A 20,450-nucleotide genomic window follows, 5' to 3' on the forward strand; every position below is an offset into this window, starting at 1 on the left:
CAACTATAACCTCTAAAAGTTTCACTCTTTCCTCTTTCTCCTACAAACACACGGGTTTTAATGGCCACATATTTGTATTCCAGGCGTTTTGCCAACTTTTTTCCAAGCTCCCTAGCTGACTCTACCCGGTTACTATCTTAAATTTCAGGAAGTCAGAAAACAAGGCAGCCCATGTTGCTCTCGCTGCGTTCCTGGTTAACATTCAAAGACTGCCTTCAGAGCGGAATTTTCCTTCTCTTCCAACTGCAAACGGTCAGTACAAGTTTTTACCGTCATGCACCCAGATTATTTCAGCTTGCAGGAGACACTTCGGTTGCAAGTTTATCTTAAAACTTAAGTTTTGACTGAGGAAGGATTCCATCTCCCTCCTCCAAGATCGTGGATCGTGGTCGCTGGGATGAACTGAAAATTCTTTGTCCCGTTTTACACTCAGGCTGTCGGACGTCTGCAGGCGGAATGTCGCGCCTCTCCAGCCCAACTTCAGCAGCTGTGGTTTCACCTATTAGCCCCGATGTGTTTCCCAAGGAGTGCGGGAGTTGCACATCAGACAAAAGGCTCCTTGGGGGGTTTACACTACTGACCTGTACTTTTTAGTTTCATAGGCACTTCATTAAATCAATTACCCAATGTGCACATCATCATTTGAGTATTTGTAAATGACAAATTCTTTTTTCTACTTTCAAATGTTGAGCATGTTCTGCATAGACACGATGGAGTCCATGCTGGTGTATTGCAGGTTTGAAAACTTCTATTATTACACATAATCAAACTCCATTAATTAAGTAGAAAATTTCACTTTTGACATTTTTTAAGAAAGTTATAGTAGTATTTGTTCTTCTGACGGCAAGACTGAATTTTAAACCCATCAGAGTTTTTTAAATTTTGTCTCATACATCTAAGCATAACCAAAATATTAAGATGGCGATAATTATCATGTAAATTAAATGTATTTTCAGTTACAAAAAAAAGAAGAAGGGAGGAAAAACAGGTATATAGTATTTTTAAAAGAGCTAAAGTAAAGATACAAAAATATCTTCAAACATTGTGACATTGCCCTTGGATGGGCTGGCATTTTCTAACCAAAATAAATTTCTACACATCTTTAATATTTACACTGTGTGTTTTGATAAAATGATCTCAACAGGATACATAATTTTAGGGAAAAGGATTTTCCAAAGATTCATGTTTTCCACTCTTTGTAAAAAAATAAACACTTTTTTCTTTACTTTGTCCATAAATTATAAAAATATGTAACTCAGGATATATTCATGTAACCTCACAATGAAAACATTTTTAACTTCATCTGATGGGTTACCTAACTGATTTCCTGTATTATCGCATGCATCATATCTACCTTGCAGTCATGCACTGCTGTTCAGAAGAGCATGATGCATAACTCAGAAACTGACATAATATCTGGTGGCTCAGTAACATCTGTGGGGGTAGAGACTTGGTGCTGGTCCAAAGCCCCATCCCAGGACTGGGAGCCACTCCAAGGCAGTAGGTGAGGGGAGCAAGGTCGTCCACGGACAACCGCATGAGCCAGGCCCGGCTATACCTGGCCCATTATATGGCCCACCGGCCAGAAAGTAGAAACTAAAGTGCAGATAAGCGTGAGCATGCTGCCCCAGTAGTCTCTTATTGAATGACAAGGCTTTCCTAAAAGCCTCTAAATGCAGGATGTAGGCTTGAGCGTACTTGGAAAGTAGGGACGAGCGGGTGGAGGGAAATGGTGAACTACTCCATCAAAGTGAAGCAGATGGACTTTTTGTGCCTTGGGATGATGCTGCTTAGAAGGTACTAGACAGATTTAAAAGCAACAACATCTCTGGCACATGAGGAACAACCTGTGTGACTTTAATATGTTACAGTTTAGAGTTAAGCGTATTTTATCACTACAGGGAGTTGTTTTCAGTATATGAACCAAACAGATTAATAATTGAAACAAACAGACTTGTCAACTCAATGATGCAGCTAACTTTTAAGATGTTGCTTAAGACATGATTACACACTGAGGTAACAAAGCATTTCATAAATACAGGATTGCTTTCAATACACCATCCCTGATAATCTATTTTAAATCCATGTGCCTTCCCTTTTCTCCATCATATCTTGAAACTTATCTGTGATTGAGTGAAATGATTTCAGAAGCCAAGAGGCTTTATTCCACCTTCATCTCTTTGCCTTCTCACTCTTACCATCACACTCTCCGTTGTGGGCAAAGATTGGCATCAGAGTTAAATTTGTGCAGAACTATCATGCCTGCAACATCAGAGGGGTTGGCCCTGAATGCGACTGGTTTTATTGCAGAAAAGGTCAGAATTTAGAGAGGAGGGAATCACTATCACAGCTGGGAAGAGGGAAGGGGCATCCTTGGAAACAAGAGAGGAGAAAAGGAAAAGGCTTATATCCAAATAAGGACAGGGAACATGAGCAAACTGAGCCCAGTCACTGTCCTGTTAATAAAAGAAAGACAAGGAGCCATTTGTGCCAACAATAGATAAGAGCATAGCTCCTGCTTGGCCTACACAAAACTGACCTTCACAAAGTTGAGCCACTGCATGTTTATTATGGTAAACTGGTGAAGTTAGGTACCAATCATCCTCAGCATCCAGGCTCCCCGTGGGAGCTGAAATTCAATGTGATAAGCCAGTGGACTAACAGTAAAATATCCAGCGTGGAGACACCACAGCCTCTGCAACCAAGCAGAGCCAAGACCTCCCTCTGACTTCATGGAGATGTCTGCATGGATTCCAAACATCACAAGCCTCACACCCATTTGCCTTAACAGACTTGGGTTTGGCAATGACAGATATGACTCTGAATGGGCAGAAGAAAATGTGGTGTCTTGATGTTTCCAACTGACCAGGGATAAGCCAGAAAGAACATATGGCTGGATAGGCTATAAGACTGAGATATGGAGGTCTCCACCTGACCCAAAGCTTCAAAGAGATGTGGATTTGGTCCGGTGAGGCCCCAGATGAGGCTTAAGGCAAGAGCGATTGAATAGCAAGATGACCTATAAGGGGTTTCAGGAAACAGCCCCGACATCTCTCCATCCACTACACCGCTTCCTTACTTTGTTAGACCTGCAAAATGGATGTCAAGCTTTGATTCATTTTTAAATCAGAAAAGTGGAAGTTACAGCTAAATGACAACCCTCAGCCTCACTAAAGGACAGCTCACTTAAGCAGTTTTACTTGCTGTGAAGATACTGATGACAGCCATAATGCGTCTGGTTGTCCCACAGGACTCTTAGCTCTGGACTGTCCCAATCACAAGACTAATTGTATAATTAGGCCAGCTCCACTGGGGACGAGGACTTTTTGCCCCTTCACAGACACTTGCTATGGTAAATGACAGTATATCTCACAACATATCAAAGCTTATCCATCTTAGTGACACAAACTCAGAAAGATGGTGATTTAATTACCATGAAGGATAGTGCACAAAAATTCTGAAAACACAGCATGCCCAGGATGTTTATAAGTGCTTGTAACACTGTAGCCATAAATTTTACAGCATCTATGAGAAGGAGAGCCTTTTCCATCTGGACAGTAAGTAGAGTAGGCAGCAGATTGTGTGTTCATCATTTCAGTGGGAGGCTGCAGGGTGGTGCTTTTCTCTCACAAGTGAATCGGTCCTGAGGAAACATACAAAGCCCCCTCCCCTGCCCAGAAGAGGAGAGTGCTTATTTCCCTACAGCAACCCTTCCTTAGATTTTCAGCGTCGCTGTGCGCATCATTATCGTTGTCAAAAGTTGTTGCTGAGAGTAAGGCAAGGCTGTAGCAGGCACAGGCTGAGGTTTGCTGGGGGTAGAGGAGATGGAGGAGTAACACGAAGGTGCTTCAGTTCTGATCGGCCGTGGCGAGGTCAGGCTACCTTTCCATCCAGGAGGGCCCCACAGGTGCCCTCATTAAGCAGGCCCCTGTTGCACCGAACGGCATGCGCACGTTGAGTAGAGGTTCGATTCCTCACACTGAAAATCTTCCTCTCTCACCTGGCCCCCGTCCGTCTGTTACAGCTTCTATAGGGAGCACCATCAAGATGAATTATAATTAGGATAACAACTCTGAAAGCGCATTCTAACGGCGCATTATCAAGAGTCTCGCTGGGAAGAGTCAATTTCACAAGACAAAAACACACACAAAAAAAAAAAAACAGCGCAATAAACTGAACCATCACTTTAAAGGAGTAAGATGTAAACCGGGTTTAATCGCATCAGAACACATGTTTTTTAATTCATGAAACTCTTTATAAAAACGTCTCTTTATAATTTATGACGCTTGCCTGAAAAGTAACAAATGAAGTTTCTTCAAACTTCCCCGCTGCACACCGTGACCGAGATTCAAAGGGCAAGTGGTGCTTCATTAACCGTATCCCCATTTACTTTAGATCCCCCCTGAGTCTGAGAGAGCGGATTAATGTCAATTACCTGTCATTTTGCAACATCTAGCAACAATATGTGATCCCAGCTCGCGATTTAAATGAAATCTCAACGCGTTTACTGCGTAAAACGCTTCAAAGTTCAGGTAAGATGCGGCGCATCAACATTCTGCGCTAGTTTCAATTTCATTTGTAGTTAATTTAAATAAATTTACAGATTATTTGGTGCTGTTTTGCAAAGCTGTAATAGAAGACATGTGGCTCAGTAACAAAAATGGAATTGATTCCAAAAGGTGCAAATGTTTGCGTTTGTAGGTTTTAAATAAAAATTTGAGAATTGATTGTTATTATTTTTCACTTGAGCAGGGCTAATCTGCTTAAATAAAAGGCTAATTAGGCGCACTTATGACGCTTGTGAACTAAATCTCAATAATAAGATATTTAGGATACAATAAGTTTTTATAACTATTAAACAAGATCATAAAAAGACTTGAAGTGTTTCTGGATTTGTTCATTATCCTTTCTGATACAGAACTTCCCTGTAAAGACACAAATTATAAAATGGACTTCTATGTGTTGACCGGCCTGAACAAAAAAGCCACAGTACTGGACAAAGAAAAACACCATCTAGCTCGAGGACCAATGAGGGCTTTCTTTCACTTTTCAATCACTTGTGGTCGTGCATGGGATTAAGAGAGGGCTCTTGACTCCCTCTTTCACACAAAAGCAAGAGTGCTTGTCAGCAACTTGAAGAGAAAGAAAGAGGAGAATAATACGTGAGTCCAGGGTTATCGTGTTTAATTGGATTAGATGGTGTTGTGTTGAAGTACAGAGCATGACACGACTTGGAGAAACATCCCTCCTAAATGTATAATTAAATGACTATCACAAAATAAATAAAAAAAAATCTTAAAAAAAAGAAAAGAAAAAATAGAGACATATACCCATCTCATTCAAGACCGCATGAAGTAAAACATACTGAGATTAAGAAGTGTGGCACTGATGAGGTTTATATTGTCTGGGGTTGTGTTGTCGGCTGTGCGCTGCGCCTGTCTGCGCTTCAAGCCGCGGCAGCAATAACAAGGTGCGCGCAGCTGTGTGTGCAGGTGTGCGGCTTCCACCTGCTCAACTGCACAGAAAGTGAGAAAGGAAGGGGAAGAAGGAGGGAGGCCGAATTATTGTTTTTCATTGTGCGGAGAAATAAGAAAATGAACACCTCCTCCACGTTGATGTGTGCTGCTCCATCTGTCAAGGTTTAAATATGCAAAAGACATTAACTTAACATAAAAAATGGGTCGCAATATAAAACGCCGACTTAAGTTAAACATGTAGGTGTCGCGGCGGTATTTGGTTTAAAGCATCACACACACACACACACACACACTTTTATTTACCGTTCGAGCACAGCATTAACACATGCTCCAGCAGTAAGCTGTTGTTTTGCACCATTTTGCTTTAAACCATCATATGTGAGTCGGAAAACTGCGAGGTTGGATGAAACCACTGTGAAAGCTTTTATAGAGGATGCTCTGCAGAGCAGGATCAGAGGAAGAGATGCGCATCAGTGCCCACACAGATACACTCAGACACACACACACACACAAACACACACAGAGAGATATGTGGCGGAAAAGTTGTAGTGGTGTTTGGTTAAAAAAAAAATCTGTCAAACAAAATTATATAAAGACATTTGATAGAAAATTTTATTTTTTAGAAAAGGATTAGAAGCCTGATTGGCTGTAAAGTTGCAGGTGAGAGCGGATCTCTGCTCTTCGTTGTGTGTGAGCAGACCTCCACTGACGTCTTCGTTTTGTGGAGTTCTATTACTTTTTTCTTTTTTCCTCTAAACTGTCTCTGTTGGTCGCATAAACTTTCTATTAGTCTGTCTTGTCTGGTGCGTTCAGGGACTTCAAAGAAAAAACAAACAATATCAGGAAATTTTAGGTCTCAGTTCTTCCATTTAGTTCAAGAGGGATTGTTATTGAATGTGCGCGTTAAATATTAAATAATAAATATGTCAATAGCCAAATGTTACCTGGAATTCACCCCACCAAAAAACACAAAAAAGTGCCACATAATCTGACAATACATGTTTGTGCACCGACTGAAAAGTAGCTTAAACAAAGAAAGAAAAAGAAGATCAATACACTCAGCCTAGAAAAAAACGAAAGTGAGTTTAAATCCAGTGTAACGACCAATGGACGAAAAAAAAGAGAAAATAAAAATCATAAAAAGTTGTAGAGACTACTGTGTCTCTGTAACGAGTCTTATTATGCTACCCCTCCTCTCCTTCTTCCTCCTCCTCCTCCTGTCCCGACACCCTTCCTTACTCCTGGCAACAGCAGACAAAGCGGGCGGGTTTTAGTGGTCTCCGTCGGGGCGGTCAGGCTTTGATCTGGGCCCCGTTAAGAAGAAGTGAATAAGAGGGGTGGGGGTGTGGAGGGGAGTCTGGCCAGGGGAAGGGCTGTGGAGGAAGGTAACGTCACCTAGAAATATATTTTAGCCAAACTTTTCCGAGAAAATCATGCAGATAAGAATCATATCTACTTAACTGATTTTTTTAAAGCAATATCTCCTCATTTATAATAAAGAGCAACATCATCTAAGGTTTAGCTATTTAATGTCTGGGAGCTTATAAATTTCTGGTAACAAACTAGATTATGTTTATTTTATTTCACAAGCAGCAGAACGTTGTGGACATCGAAGGAAACGGAAGATCCAGATGCAAAACCCTCCAAGAACCACGAGGGCCTTCAAAGGGTTGAAGAGCTTTTGTGGGTTAAATTAAATGCATTTAGTCTACATTCCCATGCCCATTCTGAATAGGTTTACAGAAGGTGGGTTTTATAGTTCAAACACATTTAATTATTATATTTAATTTATATACATTTCATTTATTTTTCTGAATAATAACCAGCGTTGACACTTAAATGCAATCAGTGGCGACAAAAACAAACCCACAAATCAAATTCTAATAAATAGCAGAAAATGTCATTTCTCTATCAATTTATTTTCAAAAGAACCTAAAGCTTCATTAAGAACTGCGTCAAAAAAAGATTTATGACAATATAAAGGTAGGGTGAGGTGGGGGGTGTTAAGGTTAAATGTCTCTGATTCCGTCCCTTCGGACTCTCATAATGTGGACGCGGGGACATGTAGACAAAAGGTTTTCTCAAATGAAGTTAGTAATGGTCCACATGTGCCAGATGACTCACACAGGCCTCGGTAAAAAGTCACATCATGCAAAAAAGAATCTTGAACACGCATTTGTCATCACTGAGGAAAAGGGGACTCTCCAAAAAAACTAAACATTAAAGAAAAAGAAACAATTAAGCTTTAAATTTGGGATAAAGGAGCCTCGCGTCGCCTGTCGTTGGAGAAAACGACCTCTACCCAAAACTTGTATCGGTGGCACATAGGTTATTTGAAATGGAAGAGGGTGAATAGGGGGGGTTTCTTACAGCTGAATTATTTTCTAATTCAAAATGCTTATCTGCGAAGAAAGCAAAAATGATTCCTTTTTATTTTAAAGCCTTTTTTTCAAAGTAACAACTGATGAAGAAAAAGGAAAAAAAAAAGTTGTCTTGCCTGAGGGTTGTGATATGCTCCAAATGAAGTAATACTGTAATATTTCTGTCACAGTTTCTCAGAAGATGGCCTGCTGGAGTCACTTTGAACATTTTCTAATACATTTAAACCGTATTCCTGATCACTGCAACAGAGTTTAATTATCTTAAAACTAAAAAGCTTCTCGTTGATCAGCTCTGTGCACGTTATTGGAAGCCACACCTCTCAGACTGCGCAGCAACCGCAATAACAACCAAATTTTATTGCTTCAGAATAATCTTTTCCTCCAATTAGTTTGTCATATATTGTCATTAGAAGTCTATTAAAACATCAAGTCATTATTCAAGCATCCCCGGGCGGGGGGAATTAGAATAAAACTATCTTTGCCACACGGGTCCCATTTAGATTAATGGAAAAATATGTAAAACATTTCGTTTTAATTTTCCTCTGACAGTGTTTTGCATACATGCATTTTCTCCGCCTGCGCTGTCGCTCATTATTTATGAAAGCAATCTCGACCAACACATTACCGGCTATGAAATACAGCTCGCAGCCTAATTGATTCCCGTCACAATTGTGTGAGGTTATAATCGTGTTAATTGTAATTTAATCTCTCAGGGAATACCGGAGAGATGTATTTAAATAAAACTGCCGAGGGAAGGAAGAAGATTTTTTTTTATCAGTTTCCACACATAATAGAAATGTCATGTAGAATTACACAGCAGAGGCAGACAAGGATGCTTTTCTCTAATCTACAGAGATGTCACTGAAATGTTCTTTTTTTTTCCTCTCTCTCATTTACCCATAAATGTTATCGAATTAAAGTCATAGAGGTGAAAATAAAGCTCAGCAAAACGAGTTCTTAGAGCAGAGGCGACCGTTTTACTGTTCCTCAGCTAAAGGGGGGTGGGGGTGGGTTGAATATCTGTCGGTGTAAGTGGACAGACCAAACAAAAGCAGGATTATTGGCTGCAGTAAAAACATGATAAACATGTGTAGCACTTAAAAAGATGTTATGGTTTGCTGAAATATAAACTAGCCCAATAATTTCCTGTTCTTTCTCAGAAAAGGTGCCCCCTCCCACACACACACTTTTGTCCCTGCATGATGCCCAAGTGCTGCTTCCTCTGCTTGGAGGTCTTCCTTCCTGTCTGCAGGGGCACCTGTTGGTGCAGAGAAGCTCCAAGACTAAAGCTGGTCTCCTTCACCACTTAAAGTCACTTTGTTATGCTCTGGTGGACTGGAGTTACTGGACATTCACAGTCATGTGAAACTGCCAGAGAATGACTTTCTGTAGCCGTTTATGCAGTTCTACAGTACTGTGAATAGGGATGTCAGAGCTGTTTTATTATACCAAATAATATTTTAATTAAAACAAAAATACCCGATTCAAGAACAGGCACCTTACTTTAATTTTTATTGTGTACTAATGTAGGTGGCATACAGTTAAACCTGTAAAAACAGAAGCAAACATCAATTGCAAGAAACCAGCTAAAGTTCCAAAAGTCACAGTTTGATCAAAATTTTAATTAAAATTATGACACAAAATGTATTTACAATTTAAGCAAACGGTACCAGGACACTCATTGCTTCACATCTTTTAAATTTGTGTCCAAGTTCACGACATTGCTTGTTCAACATCCATGTAAAATCTCATAAAATGTGTCTCCCTAAATAAGATTTTGGAATCTATTGTAATGGAAGTCACATACAACGCTTCTGCCCACCAATCTCAGGGTATTTCATTAGTTTGAGTGAAAACAAACAAGCTGAAGGTGTATTCGCGGCAGAAAGCGTGAACCAGGGGTGACAGAGAAATGTGGCCAAATGCCAGAGAGACAGCTTACTGTTGGGGTCCTTGGCTGGACGCAGGAGTGGTTTCGATCTTTTTGTCTGGCCTGGCCTGGCACAGACACCAGCTCTTCCCCAGACACAATAGATCATACAGTATGAGAGAGACACAGAGAGAGACGAGTGGATGAGGTGGGGTAGAGGTGGTATGGCGCCTTTCATTACCATGGTCACCAATGGCAGTATTAACCATTCAACAACCCCCCCAATTATCCTCCCATCCACAGTTAGAGAGACAAAGCCTCAGTCCTGGTCTGCTGGAGCAACATGGCCACTAATCTGTCTCATTCTAACATCACACCCACTTCACTGTTTCTGCAAGTCAGATGCGGACAAGCTCTCCATTAAGCCCCTTTGTGCTTTCATTTGTGACAAGACTTCCTTACTTATCTCATCAAGGAGTTCATTTTTATTTTCCACCGTTGATTAGATTCAATAGTAAAGAAAGAAGCTGTTACAAAAGCAGGTCATCTCAAACTGGTGGCACTAGTTTTTGTCTAAGCCTCTTTGAACATAAATTCAACCACAGGTTCACAGCTATAACAGAGAAAGCTGCATGGCTTTACAAAGGTAAATAACACAAGTTTACATACTTCCATTTATTTATTTATTTTTTTACATCACTTTTAAGCAAGCAAGGATTTGAGGTTGTGAGTCAGGCTGTGCGCAGAGGGCTGTGGCCCGACTGTGGCCCGATGAATAGCCCTGCAACAGCGACTCAGTGTGTTTGTTTACCTTTGTGGAGATGGGAGATCATTCATCATGACCCAGGAGAGATGAAATGTATGGGCACACACACACTGGAGAATGAAAATTGTGGTGCATGCACTACCAGAAAAGGTTGGTCTCATGAGGCCAGTGCCATTCACACTCACTATGTATTTGTGTTGTGTGAAATATCTGAAGATGTAGCACAGCAGAAAAAGTAAAATTTTGCTGAAACAGCCACATAAATGATCTGAATTTCATCCAAAATATCAGCTATTAAAAACATAACTGAGAACCACTATATTCTTAGATCTGGCAATTTGAATCAGTCTGAAAAGTTTTGAAGTACTAATTTTGTTAAAAAAAAAAAAAAAAGTAAGACCTCCAACATTTCCAGTATCCTTTGACCTCTCTTGTCAGGGTTTAGTCGAGTGGTCCCTCACATTTCTTCTCACAGGCAGCGTTATTTCTTCGGCACTGCAGCTGAAAGTGTTATAATGTTCTGAGCCTGCTTTAGCGAGGGCATGTCAATCATGCTGCCACGGAAGGTGAACGCACCCTGAAGAGGTTTGTAACACAGGGAAAAGCAGAGAGGGAGACATTACAGCAGAAATACACAACCAAAATGCATGTGACAATGTTCAACATGTTAAAAAAACATAAAAATAAAAAGTTACATTTTGCACACTTCCAGTTGAGATACTATAAATATTTGAAGAGCAAACACCAGTCACATTTAAAGACAAAAGGACTAACACGGCTCTTCGTTCAGGCCATTATGTACCACACAGAGAAAGACACAGAGACATGCATTCAGCAGTGTAGGGATGGGTAAGATATGAATCCCTCGGGCGATGCTTACTAGGAGCAGCCCTGGCAGGGAGAGAGGTGTGGGCAGATTGTGTATTACCTCAGCAGATAGCCCACAGAGCTCAACACACAGGATCCAACCATGCACTAAATTAGGAACAATAATATTGTACACTTAATTGGCCCAACTGCCCCTCACTCTACTCAGCTGTCTCCAAAAGTCACCCAGGGGTGTACAGTATGTATTCACTGGAGCTACGGAGGTGTGTGAGGGGGCACACAAAAGAATCACTCCGAGTGTCAAAGCAGAGTAACAGCCGTGTCATCGCTGCACAGATATTTCATCATGAGACGTACGTGTGAGACAGAAGTCTGGTAGCTCTTTTTCCCCAGTGAAAATATTTTGTCAAGCCAGCATCTCATAGCAGTTTTATTCCAGAATAAAAGCTACACTGATTTTTTTCTGTGCATTTAATAGTCTCATTTATACATAAATCATTTGGAGTTTTAAAGGACCACCATTTAAAATAAATAAAAATATTTTCTTCTAAACTCAGATTATATGTGTATTTCTGTGTGATATATAGATGTTAACATTACCTTTCCCTCTTTCTGATGTTGGTTAAAAGCAGTAATGAGCTCTTTGGCCCACTGGACTCTTTCCTGACTGGGGGAGAACTCTTCCTGCACAGCCTGGACCTGTCCTGGGTGGATGACCTGCTTACCTGCACACAAACACACGTCATAAAAAAAACTAATTCTGCCAATTATAACAACAGGATTTTTGATGATCTAAATAAACATTAAAACAAAGACTTAATGTATATCTGCAAAAATAGTAATTAGAAAAAGCAATTTTAGCACAGAATTTTCAGTTACAGTGTGTGGCCAATATTTTACTTTTCTGAAAACTTCTGCACAAACTGCTGCATAGAAATAAATAAGAAAGACAGAAGGGTAGAAGCTGTTACGGCTCTGCAAGAGAGGAATGACGACGTGAAGAGGCAACTAGAGAGGAGAAATGGGAAATGCATAAGACTGAGTTGTGTATGTGTCAGTCTGTCCTGTGCCACTGAGTTGAGTCAGAGGGGTAGCACAGGACCAAAAGATGCTGTGCATCATTGCATCATGGCTGATATAAAGCTTCTCCTGTCTGCTTGCAGCCCTGCTGTTAAGTAGAAACTTCAGTGATCACATTGACTTCATTATGTTATGGACTGACAGAACAAAAACAGACATGCAGTCAAGTGAACTGTTGAAACCCAACAAGTAAATCAAGCATTATAGTACACTGAAGATGTAGATGAAGTATAATATATTTGCATTTTCTTGCAAAATTTCGACATATTCTTATCTAAGAAAGAAAATTTTGCCAAATACTGATAACGAACAGCTCAAACAGAAGCCTAACAAGGAGTAAGGCTCCGTCGACCACAATCCTCCCCCCACCAACTCCTCTCAGTTAAATGTGGGCGAACGCCACAGACATAATCCCATGTACATTTGCAGATCAAACTTGTAGTGATAAGTTAAGGTTATGAAATGTCTGGGGAGAACGGCGGCTCAGCGGCAGCCAGCAGGAACTCGACACTTTAGGGCTTAGCTCTGTCGCCAACAACAAATCTTTCAAGGTGGCCAAGCGGGCGGGCTGCACGAGCAGAGAGAGAGAGAAAAAAAAATTAGTTCGGGAGAATGAAGGAGAAGTAAGGAGGGGAGAAAAAGAAGGGGAGGAGAGAATCCACCCCCATCATCCAGCTCTGCTCACCCTAGTTAACCTCAAAAAACACAGCAGTGACACGATGAACAAACTGTGACAGAACGCTTGAACAATTACTCACCAGCAAACATTACTCATTAAGTGCAGTTCATAATAGGTAGGAACAATGTGTGTTTTTGTAAGTAATTGTGTTTGTTTGGGTGAAGCTGAGGCAGACCAACTGCCTGAAGACTCTCCATGCTACAACAGATATGTGTACAATTGTGTTTCTATGTGAGGAAACTCGTGAGTTTGCAAACACAGTACTACAGTATTTACACGAGAAAAGAAAAAAGTGCTCCGTGCATGCTGCAATGTTAAATTCTGCTGTGTAAATGCAGCATATCCAAGCGTCTGTGCTGCATTTTGAGAGAACAGAGGTAAGAGGAGTGTGTTTTTCCTCCTCTTTCACCTGTTTTACTGTCAGGAGACAGGAGTTTGTTGTCACACTGAAACTGCCATGTTTAAATGTACTGTAAAAGGGTTGTGTCTTCATGCTAGAGTGTGTATGTGTGTGGTTGTTTAGGACAACAGAAGAATGACTGAGTGAAGGGGCAGACTGGGTGACTCAGGTGCCCTCAGTTACAACCCATTGGTTCTCCGAAAATACATCATTCGTGGCCTCCAGCCAATCCAGAGCTGCCATGTGGTGCCTACATCTCATTGGAGGATTGCTATTTAGCAAAGTGCTCTCAGGCGAATGATGGGCAGTGTCCTGGGGATGGAGGTGAAATGTGGTCCCCGAGAGCAGAGAATTTTTTTGAGGAACCGTTTTCTATTTCTGGAATATTTTCACTGAGATCACAGAGTTTTAGCTGCAGCACAAACTCGGAGTATATTAAGCAAGGAGTATAAGCTAAAGATGCTGTTCTATTATAATCCACAAATAAAAACTATCTTAACGAACATGCTGTGTTTGATATCTGCCAAGGTGGACAGTAGTAGCTTTTTTTTGCCGCCATGCTACCAGTATAGAGCACTGGGTCCTTGTGTTTCACAAGCTCTGCACTAATGGGTGCTGCACTCAGCTTAATCAGTGCCAAGGTCAATTACTGCACAGGTAGAGGCTTTTGGCTGCACCGTATTATTGCTTAAGCACACTCGGGCCAGTAATAGCTACTAACCAAGATTATACAGAGTGCCCATGGCTTGTAAGCCACTAATCCAGTGCTTTGAATGGTTCTGTTCCATATCAAATCTAAGCATTTATTTCATCTCCCAGCTGTTTCATTTGGCTTTTACACCTGTCTCCTCTTGCTACAGCAGATAAGCTGCAAATTATTTTGACTCTGTTTCAGTAATTAGAAGCAGGACATCAAATTGAACCCTGTATTAATTTAAGGAAGCCTTGTGCTGAACAGCAGATTGTCTGCAGGCACACAGTTGAGAGAGGAGAAACATGAAATGACAACATAAACAGAAGAAAATGCACAAAAAAACTAAAAAAAAAAAACAAAAAAAAAAACACAAGGGATTTCTGCAACAGCAGAGAACAGAGGTGGCAAGCAAGGTCAACTGGATGAGTTTCAGTATGAGGCAACAAGGCCCTCCACTCTGATATGATGCTTTGAGTACAGGCTACATGATTGCTTAGGGCACCAACTGATGTCAGGAATTTAAAAGCTCTATGTTCATCTTCTTTCCCAAAGTAGTTAGTGTCCAATTGTTCTTAATATATATATATATATATATATATATATATATATATATATATATATATATATATATATGTTTTGTTTATTTGACAAGGAAATAGTACAGTAATAGAGATTACTATAAATGTACCAGAGTTTGCCAAATGGCTACTTTTTCATTTGCAGCCCCTGGCTTATTACAATGCTTGGAATTGGGTAAATACAAAGAAAAATAAAATCTTCATGGGGTAAATGTAAAAGAAAATACACTATTTTGGGGGATGCAAGCAAGAATAACTGGAGTATAGATTTCAGAGGTGGCTTTGCTGTCTTTTAATGTCTGTTACATGTGTGACAGACAAGGTAAATGATACTACACTTGTGTAATAGCTTATTTTAAACATACTTGCACAAAACATTGCATATAAACATTTACGCATAAGCAACTATCCCTCTGAGTGCAATCATAGAAGCATAAACCCATTCATGGGGTACGTTCTACAAATTACAATGCAAGAAGGCACATGAAAAATAAAAGGTTAGGAAATTTCTCGCAGCCTCCCCAGGTTTTTCGAACCACATTTAAAAGCATTTTAGAATTTCTACAGCATAAATGAGTGGAGACCAAATTTCTGGATGGCTTGAATGCTGTGTGCTGCTGGAGGCTAAGAGAAGTCTGCTACTCTTCCATGAAGTGTAATGAGAAATACAGAGCACACAATTCCAGAACAAATAAGAACAAGCTGAAGCAACTGGTGCAACTAAAGGACATTTATAAAGCCTCAAGTCAGATGCAGAGACAGAAATCTTACCTGTGAAACCCATGAGAGCACCTTCTCTGGCCTGTTGCCTCAGTCCCTCCACATCTTTGTAGTCAATGTAAACTAGGTCGATGGCCTGCAGACCGAAGGCTTTGGTAGTTACTACTACTTTTTGCCTTGCGTAGAGGAGCTCCTTGGCATCCTTAGTCCGGGTGGCTCCTGAAGAAGTCCAAAAAGCAAGAAAAAAAAAAACTGAGACAAGGTGGAAATTAACAGCATTTAAAATGGATTTGTATCCTTCTCTTTTGCTGCACAACAATCAGATCTTACATGAAAATATACTTGTTTCTAAATAGCTGCACATACATATCAAAAGAGCAGGACATGAAAAAGTCATCAATTTATAACATCTGGTTTTAGCGTGTTGTCACCCATTAACCTTTTCCTGTAGAATAAACTATTCCCTTCATTTTGTACTGTCCCACGTGCAACAATCATGTAAAAAAAAGTATTTTCAGTTACCTTATCTACATTTTTTAAACAATTTGTTCCAAATAGATAAAATAAAAATTATCTGTTTTATATGCTTTTTAGAGCCAATTAAACTTTATTTATTTATTTGTTATTTTATTTTATTTTATTTATTTATTTTTACTGCTGATGCTCTCTGCCACAAATCCAAACAGAGAACTGCTCATGTGTGATGATTAATGAAAGGGAGAGTGAAGCAGAATGTATGGTTTGTACCTATGCTGGCACAGAAGTCATCAGAGCCAAACACCACGCCATCATGGTGAAGACCAGCCTTGGGAGCAAGCCGTCGGATTTCCTCACACACAGCCTGGAGACAACGTACACATCAGCATGACACAGGCTGACAAAAGTGAAACAGATGCAAATAGGAGAAACATGCTTTGCTGCACAAATGCTCCTGAACATACTCCAAACCACCACAGCACCCAACCAGCCAATCATCATTTAACTGTTATGCTTTTTCTCTCTGAGAAAATGATGCATGTTAAAATATATTTTAATAAATTGAACCAAGCAAAGCATTTCAGACAAGCACCCCTGAGCAGTCAGATATATCTCATATTCTAAAAAAAAAAAAAAAAAAAAGTTTGGTATTTAACCTCGACTTTATTTGAGTGATGTTTCGTGACAGAGATTTTTATTTATTTATTTATTTTTTGCTTACTTATTTAAGCATGTTTGTTCTAATTAATTATTTTATTTATTAACAATTTCAATGTTATATTTTTGCATTTTAAAATAAAATAATTAGAAATTGTTACATTTTCTTTTATTTGTATACTTCTCTAATTTGATTTCATTAACAGCAAAAATAGACAAAAATTTGATATTTTCCAGACTAAAAGAAACAATTGCAGCACTGTTATAAAAAAGAAAGTCAAATCACAAAAGCTAAAACTAACAGACACAAATATGAAGTAAAAAAAAATCTTGATTGTCTGTAGCAGAAAGTTTCATGCTTTTGTTGACCTCCAAATTAATACCACCCCTAGCTGTGCCACAGCAAGTTCTTGTTTTCATGCTTGTAACCTGGGGTTCAGTCTGGGCAAAAATACAGGGTGTGCTCAAGAAAGCACACAGAGGCACCCCCCGCCATCAAAACACACATGCACACAATCACAAACACAGTTGCAGAATTTGAGTGAGGAACTAAAAGACAAACCAAAAGGATTGCCAGCTGGTTTCTACCCAAATGCCCCAAACCGTTCCCTTTTCCCCTTGTAGCCGAAGGTCACGCTGTACTATGACAGAAATGGCTTTGATGCTAGCCAAAATATCATCAAGAACTTTCCCATTATGATAATATTAAAACAGTACTAATTAAAAAATGTCAGCATGTCTGAAGAGGGACAGAGAGAAAGAAAATGACAGATGAAAGCCTTTAAAGGCTCAATTTGAGGGACAGTCCGAAAGCTTTGAATCGCTTTTATTTTGGACATGTGGAGTTCTCCGCTCACGAAGCGGTCTTTAATCTGAATTGAACAATGGGCAAACAAAAAAAATGCCTTACGCATGCAGTTTTTTTTTTCCTTTAGGGGTGGGTGTTTGTTTGCAATTTACCTTAAAATTGAGCAGGCCCACAGCAGTTTCCACAAAGGTGACTAGGCGAATGGGTTCTGTCAGCGGCCGTCCTTTCAAGTTGTGGTGAAACCTGTCAACAAACTACGCACACAGGGAACATCTCAGGCACAACTCATTAACAAAACCTACTGTTTCTGTGATGAGAAAGCAATAAACCTCTCAACAATGATAATAAATTAATTTGTTCTCACTACTTTGTGCACATAACCACATTTATCTGATGTTTTGGGCTTTGCAGAATCACGTTTTATGTTTAAAGTTTCATGATCAGCTTGAACCCAGTTGTAATTTAGTTGATATTGATGACATATTCAAGGAAATATCATGTTCCGGTGTACTGATTTTTTTCATTCAGCTCTCCGCAATGGATGTTATATCAGTAAATCAATAGTTACATTATAAAGACAAACTAAACAGGAAACAAGAGATGCAATCCTGTAAATTTAAATCATAATTGCAATTGTAATTGATTTAATAATTTTTAAACACAGTCTAATAAAACAGACTAAAAACATCTACATGTGCAAAAATTGACTTTTGATACAAATCTTGACAACTTTATTACCGGCACTGTTCCCATTTCAGAGACAACTCTGAGGGTTCAAAAAGGAAGCAAAGAAAAGCAGCAACAAAAGCAAGTGAAATGAAATATTTTACATTATCACCAGGGTTCCCTACTTTGTCTGAAGTCTCTACCTCTACCTCTTTCAAAAGCTCTGCTCAACTACAGCTTGTAGCTCCCCTGAGAGAGTGTGCACACATGTAAATGCAGACATGCACACAGCAGCAAAGTCAAGGGAAAAAAAATACAGAAAAGGGTGGAAGAAACAAAATTTGGGCTGTCTTTGAGTGTGTTTTACTGCTACATTATTCTGTTTCGCATCCCTCCTCTGTGGCAAGGAACAGGGAGACTGGAGCAACAATCAGAGTGTGATGTGACACTTTGCTGAGGCCTTTATTCTGCACGTCTCCTGCTAATATGCAAGCTCACCTAAGTAGGGGCTTTAAAACCAAGTTTAATTCTTTGAAGACCAAAGCATTCCAATTTTTTCCAACAGACCAGTTCACAGCTAGCCCTGGACTGCCAGTGGGGTAGCCCAAATTCCTAAATCTATCATCTGGAAACACACAAAAGCCCCCTCCGTCAGATATTTCCTTTCAAAGCCAGACAAAAATAAAAAAAAAAAAAAAAAAAAAAGAGTGCAAAAGCTCAAAGTAGAAATGTCTACCTCTATGTCCCCCCTTCTTCCCCTTTTGCTCCCTTTTTGACACACCAGGAAAAGAGATGGTTATAAGTAACCTCAGGTACAGCGTGACTATTTTTTCCACAAATGAAGAGCAAAATAACCCCTGTGCTCACACTTACCACTCTTGTTCTCAAAACTGAAAGAGTGGGCCTCCATTGAAGGATTTCAAAAATAGGGGCAATTTTAATCATCTCTCCATTCAATCTCAGTTGGATAAATCATATCTGAGAGATTTGCATAAATACAAACCATCAAAGACTTTTCATCTTCAAAGAGGTTTTCAAGACCCAATAGGCTTTGTACTGTAATCATCTGAGGTCACAACCCTGTGGGAGCAAGGCTGCTATGGCAACATAAAAACTAACGCTGGGGGCTTAGCATAATATGCCCCCCTCCCTCCTCCCGCCCCACCCTTCTCCAACATAGGAAAGGGTGGGGGGTGTCCGAGAGGGAGTGTGAAAATAGGGTGTAGATAAACCCATTTCTGTGACAGAGGAAACTAGGTAGATATGGCCTGTTGTGGAGAAACCTCACAGATATCACACACAGAGATTACCACCAATACACGGTGCCATGCAAACCTTAACAAGGCTGCCGCAAGCCAAGTGAGCTGTTTAGATCCTACCAAAGGAAAACAAGTGACAGCTCCATGCAGCACCACTGGTCAAAAAGCTTCTCTGATTACATGTTTCTGTCCTTCTCTCCTCTTCAGCTATTATACACTTTAAGGGTCTGATTTACTCTTGATGAGAGGTACTATAGTGCCTGTTTATTGTGACTCTGACAAACACAGCAACCATAACCCGTCAATGGCTATTAAGACAGCACCCTTTAAAGGTGTTATTCACCAGTGAATTGAGATGATAAAAGAAATGTAAAAAGAAGAAATAACACCTCTTCTTGCCATTCAAAGCCATGCCACAAACAAGCCCTCTGACAATTTCGCCTCCCAATCATGAAAAGAGAAGGAGGGAGATACGCAGCTAGAGAAAGGAGGCTATAGTGGGACAAGTTTCAATTAATTTCCTTCAAAAGGGGGCCAGATTAAATGTTTCCGGCCTGCTGAAGTGTTCATTTCACAGAGGGGAAGCGGAGAAAGGGATGAGGGGAGGGGACAGGAGGAGGAGTAGAGGAGGAGGAGTGGGACAGGGTGCGATTCTTTTGGTCCCAGTGCACACCAAATAGTGTGGTGGGCAAAGAATGCACACGGCTCCGAATCTGTGTGAGAATTGTCCTCAAACAAAGGAGGGAGTTACGCCTGTTATAGCCGAATAAGGCCTGTCAGTCACACAAGGGCTGGAGGAGAGCAGAAAGACAGAGCAAAAGATTTCAGCACAAAGAGAAACAAGCAAGTCCATCTTTTAGCGACAAATCAGTCTGGAGGTTCTTGTGCCAATATCAATAAAACGGGAGAAAAATAAACAAGTGAGGGATTTACTGCCCTGACTAACAAGAATGAAGAGAATCAGACACATGCTCACAACAAAGGCACATTAATAACAACAACAACAGAAAAGACTGGACAGAACTGAGATGGAAAAAGTTGTGAAGGACAAAGTAAGATTAAATGAGCATAAAGAGCGATCAGCTTGACTTTATGTCAGGAGCACGTATG

General features: G+C 40.1%; 1 protein-coding gene and 1 long non-coding RNA gene across 2 annotated transcripts in view; one reads left to right on the forward strand and one right to left on the reverse strand.

The window, feature by feature from the left end:
- Positions 1–204: 204 nt before the first annotated feature.
- LOC121650732 lies at positions 205–968 on the forward strand. Its single transcript, XR_006012324.1, has 2 exons — positions 205–252; positions 434–968. It is a non-coding gene; the product is annotated as an uncharacterized LOC121650732 (long non-coding RNA).
- An 8,387-nt stretch (positions 969–9,355) lies between these two features.
- Positions 9,356–20,450, reverse strand: part of clybl (citrate lyase beta like) — a 69,742-nt gene continuing 58,647 nt past the window's right edge. Inside the window, exons 4-8 of the mRNA XM_042002481.1 lie at positions 17,568–17,669; positions 16,221–16,314; positions 15,525–15,692; positions 11,923–12,047; positions 9,356–11,071 (exon numbers count right to left, since the gene is read on the reverse strand). Of these exons, the coding sequence (XP_041858415.1) occupies positions 10,976–11,071; positions 11,923–12,047; positions 15,525–15,692; positions 16,221–16,314; positions 17,568–17,669 (585 nt within the window). The 3' untranslated portion in view covers positions 9,356–10,975. The remainder of the gene's footprint in view (positions 11,072–11,922; positions 12,048–15,524; positions 15,693–16,220; positions 16,315–17,567; positions 17,670–20,450) is intronic.

The sequence above is a fragment of the Melanotaenia boesemani genome, chromosome 12, assembly GCF_017639745.1.
Source record: "Melanotaenia boesemani isolate fMelBoe1 chromosome 12, fMelBoe1.pri, whole genome shotgun sequence".
Lineage (NCBI taxonomy): Eukaryota > Metazoa > Chordata > Actinopteri > Atheriniformes > Melanotaeniidae > Melanotaenia > Melanotaenia boesemani.